Source organism: Phocoena phocoena, chromosome 14 (genome assembly GCF_963924675.1).
Source record: "Phocoena phocoena chromosome 14, mPhoPho1.1, whole genome shotgun sequence".
Taxonomy (NCBI): Eukaryota; Metazoa; Chordata; class Mammalia; order Artiodactyla; family Phocoenidae; genus Phocoena; species Phocoena phocoena.
In genome coordinates, this window is record NC_089232.1 from 59,695,826 (window position 1) to 59,717,484 (window position 21,659).

General features: G+C 40.9%; 1 protein-coding gene across 1 annotated transcript in view; it reads right to left on the bottom strand.

Annotated features, from left to right (window-relative positions):
• Window positions 1-7,639: 7,639 nt before the first annotated feature.
• RMDN2 (regulator of microtubule dynamics 2) overlaps window positions 7,640-21,659 on the bottom strand; it is a 48,115-nt gene continuing 34,095 nt past the window's right edge. Inside the window, exons 9-11 of the mRNA XM_065891159.1 lie at window positions 19,328-19,381; window positions 19,159-19,239; window positions 7,640-7,718 (exon numbers count right to left, since the gene is read on the bottom strand). Of these exons, the coding sequence (XP_065747231.1) occupies window positions 7,665-7,718; window positions 19,159-19,239; window positions 19,328-19,381 (189 nt within the window). The 3' untranslated portion in view covers window positions 7,640-7,664. The remainder of the gene's footprint in view (window positions 7,719-19,158; window positions 19,240-19,327; window positions 19,382-21,659) is intronic.

Consider the following 21,659-nt stretch of genomic DNA (forward strand, 5'->3'; position numbering starts at 1 on the left):
ATATGGCGAGATACTGGTATTAGTCTTCTCTTATTCAGGGCACTCACTTGCCCCCCACCCCGCTCCTTGTCCTTCCCCGCCCCCTAAGAGCACCCCAGCCCCTGCACCAGGAAGGCTTGAAGAGCCCCTCGGCCTGCAGTGGATGTGGTGGGCAGGGTGACCAGTGAGCAGCTTCCACCTCCACATGAGTGGCCCCAGGGACAGCTTGCTCCTGGGGCCTGCACTGAGCTTTACACCCTGACTTGGACTCCAAAGAGAAGGACGTGAACAAGGTGCTGCTTGGTCCCCTGCTCAGGGCCCACCACGATCTGGGCTTCCAGGGTTTCTGGGACCTCCTCACGCCTGGGGTGTGATGTGGCTGGGAACTGGAGGTGACGAGGCTGGGCAGAGCTGGGCTGCCCAGCCGGGCTCACTGTGCTCCAGGGACTGGGGTTCTCCCAAGGCGCACTCACCCTGGGGAAGCAGCGCAGCCGGGGAAGTCACCGCACACCGTTAGGAACAGCAAGCGAGGCTGAGAGGAGCTTTTCTAAACCATTCGAAATGAAAACTAAATGTCAATCCATCATGCTAGGGGAAAGACCAACGTATCTATCCGATATCCTCTCTATAGAAAATGATGTTAACAAAATTAACGTCTTAAGATGAAGTGAACAAAGAGTATGTGAGAAAACACAGGAAAAAAGTATCCTAGAGGTGTGCCTCAGAGTTAATAAGTAATAATGATATGTTATTTTTCTCGATTTTGTAATATTTGTGGCATCTGTCAGCTTTTAAAACTTTATAATTGGCTGTGATGTCTCTCATTCGAAATAAAGTTACTTTCATACCTAATTTTGTATTCTTCTTCTTAACCAATACTCCAAATTGTATAAGCTTGAGGCTCACAAACTTGGATCCGTCCTTGGATGACTCCATATTAGCTCAATATACATGCGATTATTTACGACTGCTGGGTACCCTGAGCTCCTAGGACTGAAGAACATTAAGGAAATAAAATGCATTTCAAAAAAAAGAGACAAAATAAATAACTGATTTGGTAGCTTGGCTGGAAAATCACTATCTTCATGACTGGAACCTTTTAAAAATTAGGACAGACAGTGTTACGCGCCAGACGACTTCCACACTACACCGCAGTCTGCCCGATTGGAAGGGGCTGTCCAATGAGGGCTCTGCCAGAGGCAAAGTATGTAATGCCATTTCTACCTGTAAGTTTCAGCAGACTATTTTCCCAATCAGGTTTCCCAATTTAAATTAGTTAGGATATGGCAGTACAAAGTAATTAAGAAGGAGGAAAGATATACTTTAATTCTCTATATGCAAACTTTATTGGCCAAAATTTAAGAATGCTATATAAAAGCAAACAAAAAAATTATCTCAGAGTTCTAACCAAAGTCCAATTAAGTAGTTAATTTCATAGTGCAATTGCTCAACTTGCTTTATTTTATAGAATGGATATACTTGAATATTATAGAAACTTTTTTAAAAAACTAAACTCAATATGTTAGAGTTTGCTACATGCAAAATCATGGTTTATGGGACTGGAAAGTGCCGCAGTTACAACTCTCCAAATTACAATTTCTGTCTTTCAAAATCCAAACCATGGACAATGTATATGAATCAATTGTTTTCAAGATATTGGTCAGCAGGAAAGAAAGGACAGTGATCCCTGAGAGACAGGTAATGAACAAAGTTAAGCCCTACAATTGCCCCAGATCACTGTCTGGAGAGAGTTTCCAGGCAACGGTACACCGCAGGGAAACCATAAAGGAGTCCCACCATCTCCTTGAGTTGAGGAGACAAATTAATCAACACAATGCCAATCAAAGTCCCATCTAGATTTTTTATGTTAGAAATGTAAAAACTGATTCCAAAATTCATATGCAAATGCAAAGAACTTAGAATAGCCAAGAGGAGTTAGCAAAGGAACACGCCTGGAGGAATGTCTGATTTCAAGACAGTAGGAAACTAAAGTAACCAACAGAGTGTGGTATTGACATTATTACTAATAGATCAATGGAACAAAATAGAAAGTACATAAATAGACCCACATATATATGGAAAATTGATTTTTGACAAAGGTGCAAAGGCAAGTCAGTGGAGAAATGATACCCTTTTCAGCAGATGGTGCTGGGACAACTGTATATCCATATACACAACAAATGGACTTCAATCCGTAACTCAGACCATATACAAAAATTAACCTAGAATGGGTCACAGACTTAAATGTAAAACCAAAAATTATAACACTTTTAGAAGAAAATATAGGAGAAAATCTTTATGACCTTGGATTAGGCAAAATATTTAGATACAGCACAAAGAACAAGATATGTGAGCATATGAATTGTTTTATCAAAATGAAAAACATTTGTCCTGTGAAAGACGCTGTTAGGGAAGACAAGCCACATGGAAAGAAAACACTGGCAACTTACACATCTGATAAAAGACTTCTATCCAGAATATATAAAGAACTCTCAAAATTCAACAAAAAAGAAAACAAGTATCTCAATTAAAATATTGGGCAAAAAAATTGAATAGAGACTTCACCAAAGAAGATATATGAATGGCAAATAAGCACATGAAAAAATGCTCAACGTAATTTGTCATTAGGGAAATGCAAATTAAAATCCCAAGTAAATATCACTACACACACAGACTAGCAGCTAAAATGAAAAAGACTGACTTTATTGTATAACAGAGAACTACATTCAATATCTTGTAATAACCTATAATGAAAAATATGTAACTGAATCACTTTGCTGTACATCTGAAACTAATACAATGTTGTAAATCAACTATACTTCAATTAAGAAAAAAAAAAGACTGACCATAACAAGTGTTGTTAAGAAGGTGGAAAAGTGGAACTCTCATACACTGCCGGTGAGAATGTAAAATCATACTTTGGAAAACAGTTTTGACAGTTTTTAAAAATACTAGACATAAATCAACTATATAATTCAGCCATTCTACTCTTAAGTATCTATCCAAGAGAAATGAAAGCGTGTGTCAATTTGAATAATTTATATGAATACTCATATATTTATTTGTAATTATCAAACACTGGAAACTGCCCAAATGTTCATTAACAGGTGAATGGAGGGAAACAAAACTGTGGTGTATGTAATAAAACACCCCTCAGCAATAAAAAGGAATGAACTATTTATTACACACTATGACATGAATGAATCTCAAAATAATTATGTTGAGTGAAAGAAATCAGACGAAAAAGAGAGTACATAATGTACAATCCAATTATATAAAAGTCTAGAAAATGCAATTGCTAGTAACAGAAAACAGAGCTGAGGTTGGAGATGGGAGGTGCAGGGAGAGTCAGGAAAAAGGGGTTGCAAAGGAGCAAACTTTGCTGTTTATTTGTGGTGATGGTTTCATGGAGATATATACATATATCTCAAAACACATCAAATTGTACACTTTAACTGTACATTTTTTGTAGGTCAATTATACCTCAATAAAGCTATTTTTAAAACGTATGATTTGACTTTAGGCATCTAGAGCAAAATATAGGTTTGGGAGCTGCAAAAATCATAGAACATCAAGATATTAACTATATTTGGTTCTAAAATGTGACTTTGTCTTTACTCGTGCAGTGAAATATTCTTCTTAATTGCCCAACAGTAGGTCATTTAGTCCATAATGAGGCTCTCCCTACACACACAGATCAAGTGGAACTAGTCATTTACAACAGGTTTCACCATCCTCCCTTTTTTCTCTTTCCTTATCTTGGGTGGAGAAGGTGGAAATATAAAAACAGATTTAATACAAGGCAAGATACACAACAGGTTGTTGGGAATTTATGATGTGAAACCAGAAAATGGGTATCAATATCCAAAAAGAAAGATTTTTCTTTGCTCTCTACTTTTCTTTTCCTTATTGCCTTACTATCCCTCTCTACCCACCCCCCCATTTTTATACCATTTCTGCCTTTCCCTTCCTTCTTTTTTTTCCTGCTCTCCTTCCACCTTCTGTCTTTTACTCCCTACATCCCCCCATTTGTTGGCAGGATTGCATGGTGGTTCAGACCACAGCTCGGACTCTGGAGCCGACTGCCCAAGTTCAGATCTCATGCAGTGTTAGGCATGGTATTTAATATCCCGTGCTTCAGCTCCCCTATCTGTAAATGGGATAATAACAGAAGTTCCCTCCTCATAGGGTTGCTGTGAGGATTAAGACAGGAATAAAGACACAGATCTACTGGAGAACGGACTTGAGGATATGTGGAGGGGGAAGGGTGAGCTGTGACAGGGCGAGAGAGAGTCATGGACATATATACACTAACAAACGTAAGGTAGATAGTGAGTGGGAAACAGCCACATGGCACAGGGATAGCGGCTCGGTGCTTTGTGACCGCCTGGAGGGGTGGGATAGGGAGGGTGGGAGGGAGGGAGACGCAAGAGGGAAGAGACATGGGAACATATGTATATGTATAACTGATTCACTTTGTTATAAAGCAGAAACTAACACACCATTGTAAAGCAATTATACCCCAATAAAGATGTTAAAAAAAATAAAATAAATGGGCTAACATAGGCAAAACACTTAGACCAGGTAGAACCATGCAAGTGTTACCATTCTCAGACCTCTTTCCCTCCCTCCCATCCCCCTCCATCTATGCCAAACACATTGGACTCCACTCGGTTAAATGGAAAAGGCCCTGGGTTCAAAGATGGGTTCCGAAGGCATGAGATTCCAAGACCTGGTACCTCGTCCTGGCTCAGCCACTCACCAGTTCTCTTAGATATCAGAGACTAAACTGTTTACCAGTAAAACGAGAAGGCTGGTCTAGACGATTGTCTCTACAGTCTCATCCACCTGTTTATACGGCTATTTATAATTCAGAAGTATGCAAAAATTATCAGATGAAAAGCTTTTTGACAACTTTTAGGCACAAGAGAGATTTTCATGTTACAATGAAGGATATTCAGTACTTAGAAAGATAACATTGCAAATTACATGGACATGACAATTGTTAAAATTTTAGTGGAACACTGCGTTACTTCTTGAATGTTTTATGAGAAATTTTAACATGCACCTTATTATCTTCTGAAATCAAACACATTCAAGAAGTTCTGGATCGGAACTCCCCCTTCCCAAAGCCGTGCGTGAACTCTCTTGAAAGTTTAGGAGTTTGTGTACTTTGTCTGTGGTGCAGGCTGTACCACTGGCTTGGCCTTGGTGACCCACCAGGAGAAATCGTTTCAGAAACACTCGGCAGCTATTCTGTCTTTTCCCAGGTCAGCAGAATGAGTGGTGAGTGAAGCAACTACAGAAGGAGTTCACAGTGGTTCACTCTGTGTGAAATTCACTGGAGTAAGTGAAATAATTTACATATAATGCTGCCATCCGAAAACACTACTCAGCTTTTAAAAGGCGGGGAGGTGGATTTAATGTGGAAACCATCTTTAGCTGGCTTCATCACACACAGATGCTTTGATTTCATGACTTGATGAAGACTAGCTATGACCAGGCGTGACCCTGGAACGGAGCACAGAACACGGCTTTGATGTTAATTTGAAGGGGGTATGGTATTACCATGGTGAGGAGGGAGATTTCCTCCATTAACCTCCTACTGAAAAATCTGTCCAATGTTTCAGACATTAACAAGATTTTAAAGATTCAAGTAACTTTTAGAAATGTTACACTCCTATTGGGTTAAGTCCTTATTCAGAAACTGATCACTCAATCAAGGTACATCAACTTGTCCACTGAAAACGTATTGACTACAGGGACCAAATGGGAATTCTGTTAAAACAAGATTGGTTAGGTCTTGTTATGCTTCAATTATGATCCCAAGTCCCACCATCACCAAAGAGCGTTCCCGCTGTTTCTCATAATTCTTAGTGGAAGTCTTTGTACCACCCTCTGCTGGAATGAGCTGCTCCTACAAAGCCTACAATGTGGTTGATTCTACATTATTTTCTGCTGCTAGAATCACCTGTCTCGACTTGCACATTCACCTAGCTGTTTAGAGATAGCTAGAGGTAGCCATGGCCTTGTGGATACTGTGTATCCATGAGGGTACCTGTAAAACTCTTGTCCCTTCCAGCTAGTAGTTTCAGTGTTAGACCAATTGTCAGAGTTTGGGCAAGAATCAGTTGGATTGATTTAGGTATCTCGATGGGCCGTTATAAAAGACAAGAGGGAGAAACTAGCTCAGATTGATTAACTGGTATCACTAAGTCAAGGCTTGAAATTGAGTGCGTAAGTGTGTGTGTCCGTGCATTTGGGATAGCAAACAATAAATTTAAGCTTTGACCTGATTTCCAGGATAAGGCTGGTTAAAGGGTAGTGGGGAATCTAGAAATCACTGCTAGGTAAGTTCAATTTAAAAATCCTTTTAGAGTCATGTACCAAAATGTTCATTGCAGCTCTATTTACAATAGCCTGGAGATGGAAACAACCTAAGTGTCCATCATTGGATGAATGGATAAAGAAGATGTGGCACATATATACAATGGAATATTACTCAGCCATAAAAGGAGACAAAATTGAGCTATTTGTAATGAGGTGGATAGACTTAGAGTCTGTCATACAGAGTGAAGTAAGAAAGAGAGAGACAAATACTGTATGCTAACACATATATATGAAATTTAAGAACAAAATGTCATGAAGAACCTAGGGGTAAGACAGGAATAAAGACACAGACCTACTGGAGAATGGACTTGAGGATATGGGGAGGGGGAAGGGTAAGCTGTGACAAAGTGAGAGAGAGGCATGGACATATATACACTACCAAACGTAAGGTAGATAGCTAGTGGGAAGCAGCCACATCACGCAGGGAGATCAGCTCGGTGCTTTGTGACCACCTAGAGGGGTGGGATAGGGAGGGTGGGAGGGAGGGAGACGCAAGAGGGAAGAGACATGGGAACATATGTATATGTATAACTGATTCACTTTGTTATAAAGCAGAAACTAACACACCATTGTAAAGCAATTATACCCCAATAAAGATGTTAAAAAAAAAAGATTATTTCCATAAAATGAAATTACAAGATTAAAGAGTTTTTATATTTTTAATGTTCTAGACACACTGTACCAAATGTTTGTGTCAAAATGCCCTCCCAGCAGCAGTGTATGAGAATGGTCCATCTCATGGCATCATTGCCAGCATTGAACGTTTCTTTAAAGAAAAAAAGAAATCCTTGCTAATTTGATGGTAAAACAGTATCTTATTGTAATTTTCTTCACATTTTTAAAATTACTAGTTATATTTCCCCTTTTGTTTTTCCTCTCCTATCAACAACTCGTTCATGTCCTTTGCCTTTTTTTCCATTTTTCATTCACATTAATGAAATTATTTTGTTTTGTAAAGTCACCATTGAAGCAGCAATAAAACACTCGAGTTCATTTTATTGAATTGACTTAAATAGTTTATTCTGAAGACTATAGTTTAATAGGAAAAATATAAAGCGTACATGTTTAAAGATCATTTTGTAGTAACATTATAGGAAACAGATTCCTCCAAATAACATGATTAGTTGTGTAGTGCTACTAGTGGAATGCGTTCTGCAGAAACGTGGTTTTGCCTTGATATCTGAGCACATTACCCTTACATCAGAAAAGAAAAAAGGATAATAAAAAAACACAACTTTCATTAGTTTAAATTTTAGTAGACCATATCTGATTTGTTGAAGAGCAAGTTCTTTTATTTACCTCTTCAAGGAAGTGTTTATTTTTTTCACCTCTTTCTGTGCATCTTTATCCTATAAAGAAAATACAAATACACAAAAAGATTTCACACATTCAACCTCATACTCTAGGTACTTTGAAGTAGACTTTTGTTGAATGAGGGAATACTCTTTTAAAGACCATTACAAAGAAACTGTGCATTTCTTAGGACCAGGCATGAATCAGATCTCTGAAAATGTAAGTGATGTGGAGAGTGATTTCCAGGCTCTTCCTCCAGCTGGTCTGGAGTGGTAGATACAGGAAGGTGAGCCCCTTCTATAGAAGCTGACACACTGGATCCACCAGCGTGTTAATGATAACATTGTTTTCTTCTTCAACTGTAACATGTGGAAAAGGTCCTGGTCCTAGCAGCAGAATTTGAAGAAATCTGAGATTCCTCTGTAAGATCCAGACAAGATTCCACTACAAGATCCAAACTACCTACTTTATCAGGTAGTTTATATTTAAGATTAAAAATCATGTAATATGTTTTATAGGACTCCACATGTGTTATTTCCTTAAAACAAGTGTGGAAGTTAGGAAGAGTAGAAACAAATTCAGATGGTAAGGTACTCCTATGCGCTTTTGTGTTTAACAGATACTGAGCATCTATCAGAAAGGATTTAAGGAATGTTAACACATTTAAAATAAACAGATGAGGAAAACTGGACAAGGTAGATTTTGGAAGTAGCTGTTAGCCAGATTTTTTTAAAAACTGGAAGTTCTTTAATAGTTTTAATCATAAACATTAACACACTGATTCTACTGTAATGTCTGATCAACTAGGAGTATACCTTCTATCAAATCAATATTTTTGAAGGTTGTAAGAAAATATGGTTAATGAACCTATGATAGTGATGCATTATTTAAAAGAACTTATAAAAAGCCATAATTCATGTTTATCTTTGTAATCCTAGGGCCAGCTCAGTGCCTGGTACCTGGAAGACCCTAAATAAATGCCTGTTAAGCAAGTGGCTAGACACCGGAGCTCAGTAACAATTTCCCAAATCTAGGAACCAATTTCTTATGTAGATGAGAGACTTATTTCAACTAGATGCCTAAAGAAATGAATATGCTCAAACTACAATAAAAGATTTAAAATTAAGATCATGGCTTAGCAATATTTGCCCTCAGGCACCACAAAGAATTCCTTCAACTCCCACCCAATCCAACTGCCAACACACACACACACACACACACGCACACACACACACACACACACACACACACACCTCCCACTTTACCTCCTTCCCAGGGTTTCCACCTAAGTCTTTAATTAATTTATTTTTAATGGATAGAGGACACTGGCAGTGCCTTTTAGCTTAAGAAACCCCCCACCAACTAAAAGCAACACCTCCAGTCATGCTTTCCTCTGTCACTGCCCCAAATGTACCCCCTTCAGATCAGTGCTCACCCCAAAACCGCTCTTCTCTAGTCTCTCTTCCCTGACTCAACCTCACACTCCTCCCCTTTTTCCCAGACAGAGCTCCCTGGAACCCCTGTTAGAAGGCTTGTTTTGAAGTCATTTCTGCATAACCAGCAACGTATTTGCTAAAAGAATATTTCTGAGGGGCTCGGGAAGAGGATGAGGGAGTGGTTAGAGCCAGTGGTACAGGATAATTGCTCTCGACCATTTCTTAGAGCTGTTAACAAACTCCTGGTCACTTCCTTTTACTTTTATTTTTTACGACTTTGATGCCTTAGTCTCCACACCGAGTTCCGCCACCACTGTTGGAGACTTCACTGTTCCCACGGCCCGTGTATCCCAGCCTTTTAGAAGGGTGTCTCCTCATCGTCCCCATCACCCCTGCGAGTGCACCCTGGGCTGTGTCAGACCTAAAACTGCTCCACCTCTGAAATAGGCATCCTGTTCTCTGAACACTGCCTATCCTTTGGGGTCATTTATCCAATTACATTCAATACATCAAATTTTCAACCTTCAATAGGTTCATGGAGCGATTTTATCCTTCTTGTTCTCTATCAGCTTTTTCCTGCCTTGACTTATTTTCTACCCACCTTAGATTCCACACCCTCCTACTCTCACTCAAAGACTAAAACCCTTTCTCCCCTGGGGCACTTACCCTGGTTCACTACAAACCCATCGATTCCTCTATCTAGCCTGTGACAAAAGGACAGGACCTTAATGTGCTTTGGATCCCACCGTCTCCGGCTTCCTGGTGACCTAGCTTTACCAGTTATCTCCCCCCTCTCTAGTCTTTCTTGAACCCTTCCTTCTTTGCTGGCTCTTTCTCATTACTATTTAAATATGCTCCTAGATTTTCCATCCAAAACAAAACTATTTCTCAATTCAAGCACTGCTTTAACTTCTACCTTACATCTCTCCTCTCTTTCCCATCAAATTATTGGAGCAGTGTCTGCACGTACTGACTGGATTTTCTCACCTCTAGTGCTCTGCGCTCTGTTGCCTCCTATACTGTTCCACTGAAACAGTCTGGGTTAAGATCACCAATGACATAGGCATCATTAACTTCATCTGCTCATTACAGTCTTGACTCCCCTAGAGTGTCTGACAGAGTTGACCACTTCTGCCGTCCCTTGGACTCTGGAGTCCTGTCATCTTTGGCCACTTCTTTCAATCTCATTTGTAGGTTTCTTTCCCTCCCATTACACTGGAGTTTCTCAGGGTTGATCCTTTGCCCTCTGCTTTTCATACACTATATAACCTCTCTGGATGATCTCAGCCATACTTGTGGTTTCAGACATTTATATGCCAAATATTCAATCACTTAATGGATCTGAAAATCTCACAAACACAAACTCCAAATGTCCAAAACTGAACTCTCCTTGTCTACCAAATCTGGTTCACCAATATTCCCTGTGTCCATAAAGGGTACTGCCACCTGCCCTGGTCAGGTTCCCATGCCAGAAACCGAGATGTCATTCTTGAGTCCTCCATCTTCGATATCCAAGTCCTGTAGACAATACTACCTACAAATCTGTTGAATCAGCCCTCATCTCTTCACTCCTCGCTGCCATCATCTTGGCCCAGGTCATCACCTCATGTTTGTGTCATTGCAGAAGTTATCTAAATTGTATTCCAACTTCCAATTTTGCTCTCCTCCCATCCAAGTCAATCTCCACATGGTAGCTATTGTGTCCTTCTAAAAATCTCATTGGTTTACTTGCTGCTTAAGACCCTCTAATGGTTTTCTCTTGCTTTTAAGAAAAAGGTATACAAGGCTCTCATCTCTTCTCTCTCTCAAGAACTCAACATTTCAGCAATATTGTACACTGGATACAGTGCTTTTTCACATATTTCTCAACTCCAAACCTTTCTGTTTATCTTTCTATTTCTATTTAATAAAATATGGTGTGTATACCACCCGCATCAGTACCACCTGGGATATCTGAATCACTTATAAACTGTGCTTGTTTGTCCATGTTTCCATTCACTCTTGCCACATGTTTTGTATTCTACGCTTTTCCCATTACATTAAAAGGTATTTTCTGATTAAACAAAGTCCTTGTAAATACGTTTAGAGCTGCGTACAAAACTGAAACTGATCAGCTGATCAACAGCGATGCAGTAAAGGAAAATGCCTCAATTACTCACCATAATGTTTCATGATTTTTTTTTTTTTTTGCGATACGCGGGCCTCTTACTGTTGTGGCCTCTCCTGTTACGGAGCACAGGCTCCGGACGCGCAGGCTCAGCGGCCATGGCTCACGGGCCCAGCCGCTCCGCAGCATGTGGGATCCTCCCGGACCGGGGCACGAACCCGTGTCCCCTGCATCGGCAGGCGGACTCTCAACCACTGCGCCACCAGGGAAGCCCTCATGATTTTTTTAAAGACAAATACCCATGTATTAGATTTTTCATAAACAACTCTTATTAATCTACTGAAGAGGGGTTATCACATTGTTTATTACATCTCACCAAAATCTGCATTCAACTTTTCTAAGAATGCATCACAGTTCTACATCTTTACATGGTATTATTTTCAGTAATATGTCATTTGGCAGAAGTCTAATTATATGTTGAACTGTGTACTAAAGGGTTCTTCTTGATAGAGTATTTTTTTCCCTGAGTATGAATTTTCTTATATAAAATCCAGAAGAAGGCATTTCTACATTGACTTGAGGCTTAAGGAACTCCCCAGTGTTGAGAACTTTAAGGCTGACTAAGGTGAGATCATTTCATTCATGACACTGAGAGTGTCTGATACAGTAAAAGTCCTCACGTGCCCTGGAGTGCTGCTCTATGAGTAATGGGTTTCCCATGTTTATTTCATTGAATTGCTTCTCCAGCATGAATTGTCTGGTATTTCCCAAATGGCTTCCTCCTCCTGGTAAAGACTTGCTGTGTCCCTTCCTGTTTGAGTTTTCTGTGCAGACCAAGGCCTGAGAGATGGCTGAAGGCTGCAGCATTTCTCCCCTGAGTGAACTCTGTGGTGTCTATAAAGGTTAGAGCTGGGACTGAAGGTTCCTCCAAATTCATTACGTCTATAGGGTTCCTTTCCAGTGTATGCTGTTTCATGGCTAAGGTTAGAGCATCAACTAAAGGCTTTACCACATAGATGATATTCTTATGGCTTCTCTGCAGTGTGATTCACTTGTGTCATTTGAAGGATGAATTATTACTGGAGGCATTTCCATAATGACTGCAAAAGGTTTGTCTCTGGTATGAACAAAAGGTAGCTCTCTGGCTAAAGTGTTTCCCACATTCGTTACATTTACGGGGCTTCTCTCCAGTGTGAGTTAACACTTGTTCAGTCAATGTGGAGCTGTGAGTGAATATTTCCCCATCCTCACTATATTCAGAGAACTCCTCTCCAGTGTGAAATCTCTGCTACTGAGGAGATGAGAGGCTGTTAAAGGTTTGTCCACATCCATTCATCTATTCATTCTGCTACATACGAATTTTATGCTCATTCATTCATTGATAACCTCTAGTTAAAGTCTTTGCCCCCCTGGTTACTTTCACAGGGTGTGTGACTCTCCTGCGGGTACAGAAGTTTTCTCCTTTGCAGCATGTCCACTGTATAGTTATCTGAGTAATTTTGAGGCCTTCATTATGTTTCAAGCACTTGATGTTTGACCATATTTATGCAAATGTCCTCTTGTAAGAACCCAGACTATGGTTGTGAGCTTAGGTTACTCCTTTCTTCCCCAGATTCAAACTACCCAAACCTTTCTGCTGAGACAGCACACTTTCACCTCAAACTGAAGTCATGGGATCGTTCTGCATTCCTCAGTTACCCCACTCGCGGATCAGCTCTAATGTAGAGAAACAGACCTCACCCTCATGAACTTACCGTGACATTAGATGGCTCCTTCCTGCAGATATTCTGCAGGGGAGTTATGTCCTAGTTTTTAAGACTTTCCAGCCTAGACGCTGGCCTTGGGGAAATCTTCTCCCTCCCCCACCTCAGCTCTTCCCCTTGAACCAACTGGGAAGTCACATCTGATTTCAGAGCTCACACCCAAGGGAGAGCCAATGACTGGTGTTTTCTAGCATCATGTCTCTGCACGGCTTCCCCTGAGATGGGTCCAGCAGGCCCATTCTTTCTGAGTAAAGTCCACAGCCATGTCCTCAAAGGTCATCATTTCCTGTGGCTGCAATGCCAGGAACCCAGCTACCACCTGCCTTCCTCTGTTTTCTTACTCAGGGACAGCCTGAGCACTAAGCCGGCAGAGCAGAACTCAACGGACAGAGACCTGAGTGAGTCACATTGATAGTGAGGTTGCTGTCATCACGCACTGCAGCGCAGAGCTTCTTTCTCTCTAGAAAAAGGACAGGAATCCATACTTTTAACAAGCCCCCCATACCCAAGAAAGTCTTAAAGATTTAAACCATTGGGTTTAAATTCTAACTTCCTTAGAATCTCAGGTTACCTGTCAAAACCTCAGGAAGGCCTTTCTTAGCCCCCGGTCCAGGTTGCAGTCCCAGTTTTACTTTCTCATAAATCTCTGTGATTTTATTTCCATTACACTCATCACACTTTATTGCTATTACTTGTTCTGTGCCTGCCTTCTCCACTAGACTACAGAATTCATGGTGGCAAGGATAGGATCTGGTTTTTTTCTCACTGTATCCCAAGCCTCTGGCAGAGCATCACCATATTTGCAAGATAAATGAATAAAGGTAATTTTTTTCACTCACTCAAACACACATTCAAAAACATAGATTTATTTGATCTGAAAGAGTCAGAAAATATTATGTTTTGATTAAATACATCAATGCTCTATGCTACAGAGATAAATAAGAGAGAGACTCATTTATATTAAATCATTATGCTCTAAGCATTTGGGTAATGATTTATCAAACATCAACTTTACTAGACTGCATACTGATTAAAAATAACTGATCCCAAACTGATTCTACATCATCAGTTATTTTAAGAAAATTAATTACAAGGAAGGCTAAGCAATCTCTTTAAGGTATTTTTAAGATCAACTTAAAGAATACAGCTAAGGCCATTACATACTGAGAAAGCTTAAGAAATAATGTATTTCGAATGCAGATGAATAGAAGGTAGGAGACAAAAGAGTAGAAACAGGAGGGTGTAAACAGAGTAACATTGCCTGCCTATAATTCACAAAATGTCTGTTCAGACAGTGGGAAAGTCCACTCTGTCCACTCTGAAATGGCTTTATTAATTGTTTTTTAATGTATAGGAAGAATGAATTCTCCAGGCATGGAGAGCACAGATGAGTTAATGCATAAGATATACATTTAAACCAGAAAGAAACAGGCAGATATGAATTTCTAACAAATGAGACCCTGGACAACACTGCTGGATTTTGGTAAGTGATCCAGCCACCCCTCTGAGTTGTAGCATCCCTAGAACAGGAAGACAGGTGAAGAGCTGTGGACTAACTATACTTTCTAAACTTACCTGAAAACACGATGTCTTAATTAAGATGATCAAATATGAGGTCTTAATTAAGATAGAACATTTAAAGTAGAATTAGGATTTTAGGAAATTCCTTGGTGGTCTAGTGGTCAAGACTTGGCATTCTCACTGCCAGGGCCCTGGGTTCGATCCCTGGTTGGGGAACTAAGAACCACAAGCTCTGTGGTGCAGCCAAAAAAAAAAAAAAAAAAAATTAGAATTTTATTATTAAGAGTGGTTACTAAGGAGAGTGATGATTCTCAATCTATAGAACAGGTTGGAAATGCAGCCCAGGACTTAAACTACAGGTAATTTCAAAGACAACTACACCACTTGCTAAATATAAAGAAGTTCTTTACTTTCTGCCCTCCCAGAGGCATCTTCTCCCTGTGGTTGTTTCTGATACATTGTATTTACTGTCCAATAAGAGTTTGTTTGCCTTAGAAGAGTGATTAATGTCACTTCAAAATATTATAACAATTTTAAAAGTATTTTTCTTTACCAGATTAGCACATCCCTCATTGTAGCACAACATATCACACAACGCTTTTTATATTTGTGCTTTCTCAGTGTGCTCTGAGTCAATAACTTGGACTCTTCCTCCAGGCAAACAACTTTCAGGCTGTCAGTGTTGTTGTTATTTCACTCAGTGATCACTCTCACACTGCCTTAGACACAGGACTCCCTTTAATTTTAAAAGAAGAAATGTTTCTCAGGAGCTGACATTACCTATCTAGGGTCAAGAAAAGTCCACATGAATAATAAAATACTGTAATTTCAGATTCTGAAGCTGTAAAGTGGCTTATGTGCATGAATCTGGGCTCTAGAGGCCCAAGGGCTGACATTCCCGATATTAAGTGCAGTATGATGAGCTCCCAGCTCCTTGATAGGGACAGAAGTCACGTTCACAAATGACTGCGATGCCAGGAAGAGGGTACGAGTGCCACAGAAAGAAGCACAGATGTTATGCAAGTTCACAGGAGGGAGAGAAAACCGATGGCTGGGCTGCCTTCGCTGTAATGAGTGCCAATGGTAGGTATAGGTATTTTGGAAATAAACAAGTGCGTCAGCAAAGTCACTAATGGGATATACTTCAACCTGGAAAACCTTTACAGAGAGAGTGGGTACTATGGATAACTTGCCTCATTCGATTTTCTAACTGAAAAAGAAATTGAGATATTCCTGACAGTACGTTAACCACTTGAAAAAAAAACTGCTAGGAATACAAATCACTGGAAAAATTAAGTAGTGTGGGAAATATTTGCTAAGGCTGTTGTTCTTATTACATAAATAGTTCCACACTGCTCAGCTTTCTTAGTTACATTTATTACCGGTTCTATTTATTACTATTAGCACTTTTATTGAGTCTTCCTACCAGTATTCACTGAGTCCTTGTTATACGCCAGGCAGTACATTTGGCACTAGGAAGAGAGTGATGAATGAAACACACCTGGTTGCTACTTTCATGAACCAACCACACAAATAACTATATAATCACAACTGTGCTAAATGGCATGAAGGAAAAGTATGAGGTACTTTCTTGCCTGGGAGTGTCAAGGAAATCTTTCCTGAAGAAATGACATTGATGGTGAGGCTTGAAGGTTGAGTAAATAAAGCTGGTGAAGGGAATGGAGGGTTTGTAGGGGAATGTTTCCAAAAGGGGGAACACTGTGCCCCAAGGGCGCAAGGCGGGAAAAAACACAGTGTAGAGGAGGGGAGAGAGGGGAACATATGAAACTTAAAAGAGATTGGGAGGAGCTAGATCAGAGCCCTGACGGGCATGCTAAAAATTTTGAACTTCATCCTAAAAGCAAAAGGTTTTCAAGCAGGGAAGTGACATGCGAAGGTTATGTTTAATCTGTGGCTTTGGCTGATATTGGGAGCCAAGAATGACTGGGCAGGGGGCAAGGAGCTGTGAGACCAGTTGGGAGGCTCTCATGATCGCAGCTCAGGTGAAAGAGGGTGGTGCCCTGCTTGGAGTGGTGGGTGGAGAGAGAGAGAGAGAGAGAGAGAGAGAGAGAGAGAGAGAGAGAGAGAGAGAGCGCGCGAGCAGTTGGATGTCTCAAGGCATGTATTAGAAGAACTACGAGAGAGCTTCCCTGGTGGTGCAGTGGTTAAGAATCTTCCTGCCAATGTAGGGGACACAGGTTCGAGCCCTGGTCCGCAAAGATCCCTCATGCCACGGAGCAACTAAGCCTGTGCGCCACAACTACTGAGCCTGTGCTCTAGAGCCCTCGAGCCACAACTACTGAGCCCGTGTGCCACAACTACTGAAGCCCGTGCGGCTAGAGCCGGTGCTCCGCAAAAAGAGAAGCCACCGCGATGAGAAGCCCGTGCACCACAACGAAGAGTAGCCCCCCACTCGCTGCAACTAGACAAAACCCGCATGCAGCAACGAAGACCCAACACAGCCAAAAATAAGTAAATTTAAATAAATAAATTTAAAAAAAAAAAAGAAAGAAGAACTACGAGAACTTGGGTAGACATCTGGGTCTGGGGGCTGAGGGATAAGGATGTGTCAAGGGTCATTCCCAGCTTTTCTAATTAGGTGGGTGGAGGTGCTATTTACTAAGAGGGGCAGATGAAGGAAGAGCAGAGGCAAAGGTCTGATGACCAGTTGAGTGTGAGACGTCTATGAGTCATCCAAGCAGAGATGTCAAGCAGGCTGTTGGATAATCAGGTCCAGACTCAGAGGAGAGGTCTAGAGACGCAAATTTGAGGACCCCTGGCAGGTACGTAGTATTTGAAGCCATGGAGGATAGGTCTGGCAGGTAGGGAGAAGGAAAGGGGAGAGAAGACTTAGGGACCAAGGATCAAACCCTGAAGCTGGTCAATACTAGACCGCCTGTGAGAGCGCTGAATGTCATGCATGAACATCTGCATATCAAACCAGGTACCTCACTATCATACTGTATTTTAATCTCCTATTCTAGTAAGAATGCGTAGACACTCAGTTTAAAAGGACTGCATGTAACCCAAACTGGCATCGTTCAGGAGAGATGTAAAAGACAGTAGGGTCCCAACCACTAACACGGAGCAGGCAACGAGAGGGACAAAATCTGTTTCCTGCTGAAAAAGTTACACAAACTGTCTTTTAGTTAAAGAGTGCTGTTTTGTATTTCCTATTCGCCAATGGAGCCAACTAGGGATTAGAGTTAGAAGGATAAGGAACCCCGTAGGAAATCCCAAACATAGAAGCAGGCCAAGTCCTTGCGCAGGTGGCTGCTGCTGAGCCCTGTATAGAGACACAGGCCTCCCGGAACCTGGAAGGTCCTGCGCAGGTCTTGTTTCACTTCCCCTTTCCAGACTTATTTCCCATGACTGCCCTGAATACTCCTTCCACTCCAGGCAAACAAACCTTTGCTTTTCCACCTCTGTGTTTTTGTTCACGGCCCGTGACGTGCTTCGCCCACACCTTCACGTTATATACGTCTTTCCAGGTCCACCTCTGATGCTAGCTGATCTCTTCCAGGTGAAAATAATTTCCCCCTTTTCAATATGTCCATAACCAATTATTTGTGCCTCTCTGAGCACTTCATGCTTTCTACCCTGAGCTCCCTTTATTTGGATATATACCTTATGTTCCCTTCTAGGCTACAGGCTCCTAGAGGGCAGTGGGCATGTCTTGCATGTTTATATTCCTGATCACAACAAACACTGAAGCCTGTATTGCTCCAACAGCAGAGGAGGAGTACTTATTTCTGAGGTATTTCTATTCAGTTGCGATTCCCAGGCTGATAATGTTTATGTGCTATGAGAAGGGAGCAGGAAAACATTTATTCATTTCCTTTTGTTCCCGCAACTCCAGTATACAGGAACACAGACTGAACTGTTAATGCTGTGAAACTCCTAAAACTTACAGCACGTCCAGAATTCTGAATTAGCGGGAAAAAGGCAAGAAGCAATGCGACACCTTCTTTTACATTAATGGTGTTCAAAGACCAAGAAAATGTTAGTACGTATTTTTAGTCCTCTTCATGGCCTTCGACAGCCACAACCTGCTGTGCGCTGGGGACTGACAGCGGCAACTGCACAGAGCCTCCTCCTGCCGTAAGGCGGCAGCCTGTCTAGCTTGTTTGCTGCCTACCCCAGTTTAAGCACCAGCTCCCCAGTATCATGCTGTCCTCCATCCTTCCTCGTGGGGCCCTTCCCACTCCCTGCTGTGTGACACCTAACATGCATCACGATGTTTTACCTGCTAGCCCACGATTTGTGTGCTCCTTAAAGATACAAGGGGTCTCCTGGGGAAGGGTTACCTATAGCAATTTTTTTTGTTTTTTTTGCGGTACACAGGCCTCTCATTGTTGTGGCCTCTCCCGTGGCGGAGCGCAGGCTCAGCGGCCATGGTTCACGGGCCCAGCCACTCTGTGGCATGTGGGATCTTCCCGGACCGGGGCACGAACCCGTGTCCCCTGCATCGGCAGGCGGACTCTCAACTACTGCACCACCAGGGAAGCCCCCTATAGCAATTTTTAAAACGTCATAGTACATGTTAAATCCAAGTCAAAATGTTTTAGGATAGCAAAAACCTCCAGATGTATCTAAGCCGGTTGTTCATATTTGAGGCTGGAATCGTACTAATAAAATAACAGTGCTCCTTGTCACCGTATGGACTTACCTCTTTGGTAACACAAGGAAGCAACACTGCCATATTACAGAACTTCACAGCAGTATCTGTTTGTTCAAGATCAATATAACACTAGAAATGAAAAAATAAGCAATATGAAGCTTAATCACATTTTTGTGTAATGAAGTCAAAGTGATCTTAAAACTGTGGTCTTCGTTACCTTGGCCAAGAACATGTAATTGGACTTAGAAAACCCAGGGTGTAGTTCTTCGACCTGATTTTCAGAGAAAACAGAAAAGAGAATAACAGGGAAATACTAAAACAATAAGTAAAGTAGATATATTTCAATAAATCAGACATTAACCAAATTGCCCTAAGAATTTAGGATGGTTGTGTCACATGTGAATCATTTTATTAGCTCAAGTATCCTTTGGGTAGAAATATAGCTTTTGAGCTTATCCATTAAAATAGAATTATTATTGTGGTCATAAAGTTTACAAAGCAATGAGATACTTTAAGATTTTGTATAACCTTTGTTATACAAAACAAAGGTATAACCATCCTTTGTATAACCATCTTCCTCACTTCCCCTTCTCTATCTTTTGTGTTTTTTTCTTTCAGGGACAAAACAACTGGTGATACACTCTCCCCAGGACAAGTCCCTACAATCTCTTTGGGAAGCACGAGTGGAACGTGACTGACATCACATGGCAAGCATCTTCCACTACATTAATATTTGATTTCTTATGATCTCAACACACTCCATATGAGCTGAATAATAACTGAGGTCCATCACATCAAGTTCTTTCAAAGAAAATGCAGATGCTTAAAATAACTAGTCCAAGTAGCAGACCTCCTTGCAGATTTTAATAAGTGGGTATTATAACCCCTCATCTACTAATGTCCTACGTACCAGTTCCTTTTCTCTCTCTCTGGTAAATAAGAATTCCGCCAGGTATATGGTGTTGCTACTAGAGAGCTCTTCTTAGAACCTAAGTCAATCTTTGCATCGGAGCCAGGTTTTGCTGTTGTAAAGGTCTATGCAAGGAAGCTCCCAACCCGACCCGGCCCCCAACACAGAGGGACACAGAACCCAAAAGAAGGATACTTAAAAAAATTTATAAAAGTATGCTTGTTTTACAACACACTAACAATCCAGACATTTCCAAAATTAAAAAGCGAAAGTTTCTCGGTTAGAATCTTATTCTCAATTACGATCTCAGCCCCCAGGGGTAACCACTACCAACAGTTTGACAAATGCATCCTACAGACATTTTACCAAGCAGAGTAACCTGCCCCCTCCTAAGGAAACTGATTTTTGAAAAAAAACTTTTTAATGGGACCATTTCTTACATATTGGTCCAAAACTTTTTCCCCACAACATACCACAGATACATTTTTGTGTTCACATACAAGATCCCCTCATTGTTTCTAAGAGCTGCATTTCATACTACACATACACCATAATTAAATTAAGCATCCTCCCTTAGACATTTAGACTTATTTTTCACTATTACTAATAATGATCAGCGAACATACTTGTTCCTATATGCTTGTGTGCATGTGATTACATGTGTAGGAGAGATTCCCAGAAGTTGAATTGCTGAGTCAAAGGATACATACATTTTAAGGATGGATACTAATGGAGGGGAAAGCAAGACCTAGGGTGCTGAGGAGCGTTCCAACACCCTACAGGAGCACATCCCTTGTAAAGGCCATTTACTCTCTACAGAACCCCCAAAGAGAAGGGTCCTGGGAGGAAGAGGAGGACAAAATCTCTTGGGCTGGGAAGCCGGACTGGGTGTACCTCTGAACAGTGTGTGGATCTGGCCTAGAACCTGCTAGTGAAACAGCAAGGCTGCGAACAGACTGAAGGAAGTCCAGTCCTGGCCGGAGCCTTGAAAGTCCTATAGAGCCATCCATGGTGCTGATGGGTTCTGGTCCTCCCACTTCCTCTCTACTTCTCCGGTTATTTCCATTGTCACTTTCTGAGTTTACTAAGTGCATTTCTCGAGCCACGCTAATACAATTTTTGTATATTTACAAAATAAATAAGTCACAGGTATGAAATGTATGGTGTGGGGAATATAGTTAATAATTACGTAACATCTTTGTATGGTGACAGATGGTAACTAGACTTAACGTGGTGATCATTTTGAAACGTACAGAAATATCGAATCACTGTGTTGTGCACCAGGAACTAACATAGTGTAGCAAGTCAATTATGCTTCAAAAACAAACAAACAGACTCATAGAAAAAGAGATCAGATCTGTGGTTACCAGAGGTGGGGGTGAGGGTGTTGGGAGGGGAGAGGAATTGGAGGAAGGCAGCCAAAAGTTATAACTTCCAGTGATAAGATAGACAGGATCAATATAATTAACACTGCTTACGTTATATATGAAAGCTAAGACAGTAAATCTTGAGTTCTCATCACAAGGAAAATTTTTTTTTCTATTTCTTTAATTTTGTGTCTACATGAGATGACTGATGTTCACTAAACTTACTGTGATAAATCATTTCGTGATGTATGTAAGTCACGTCATTACACTGT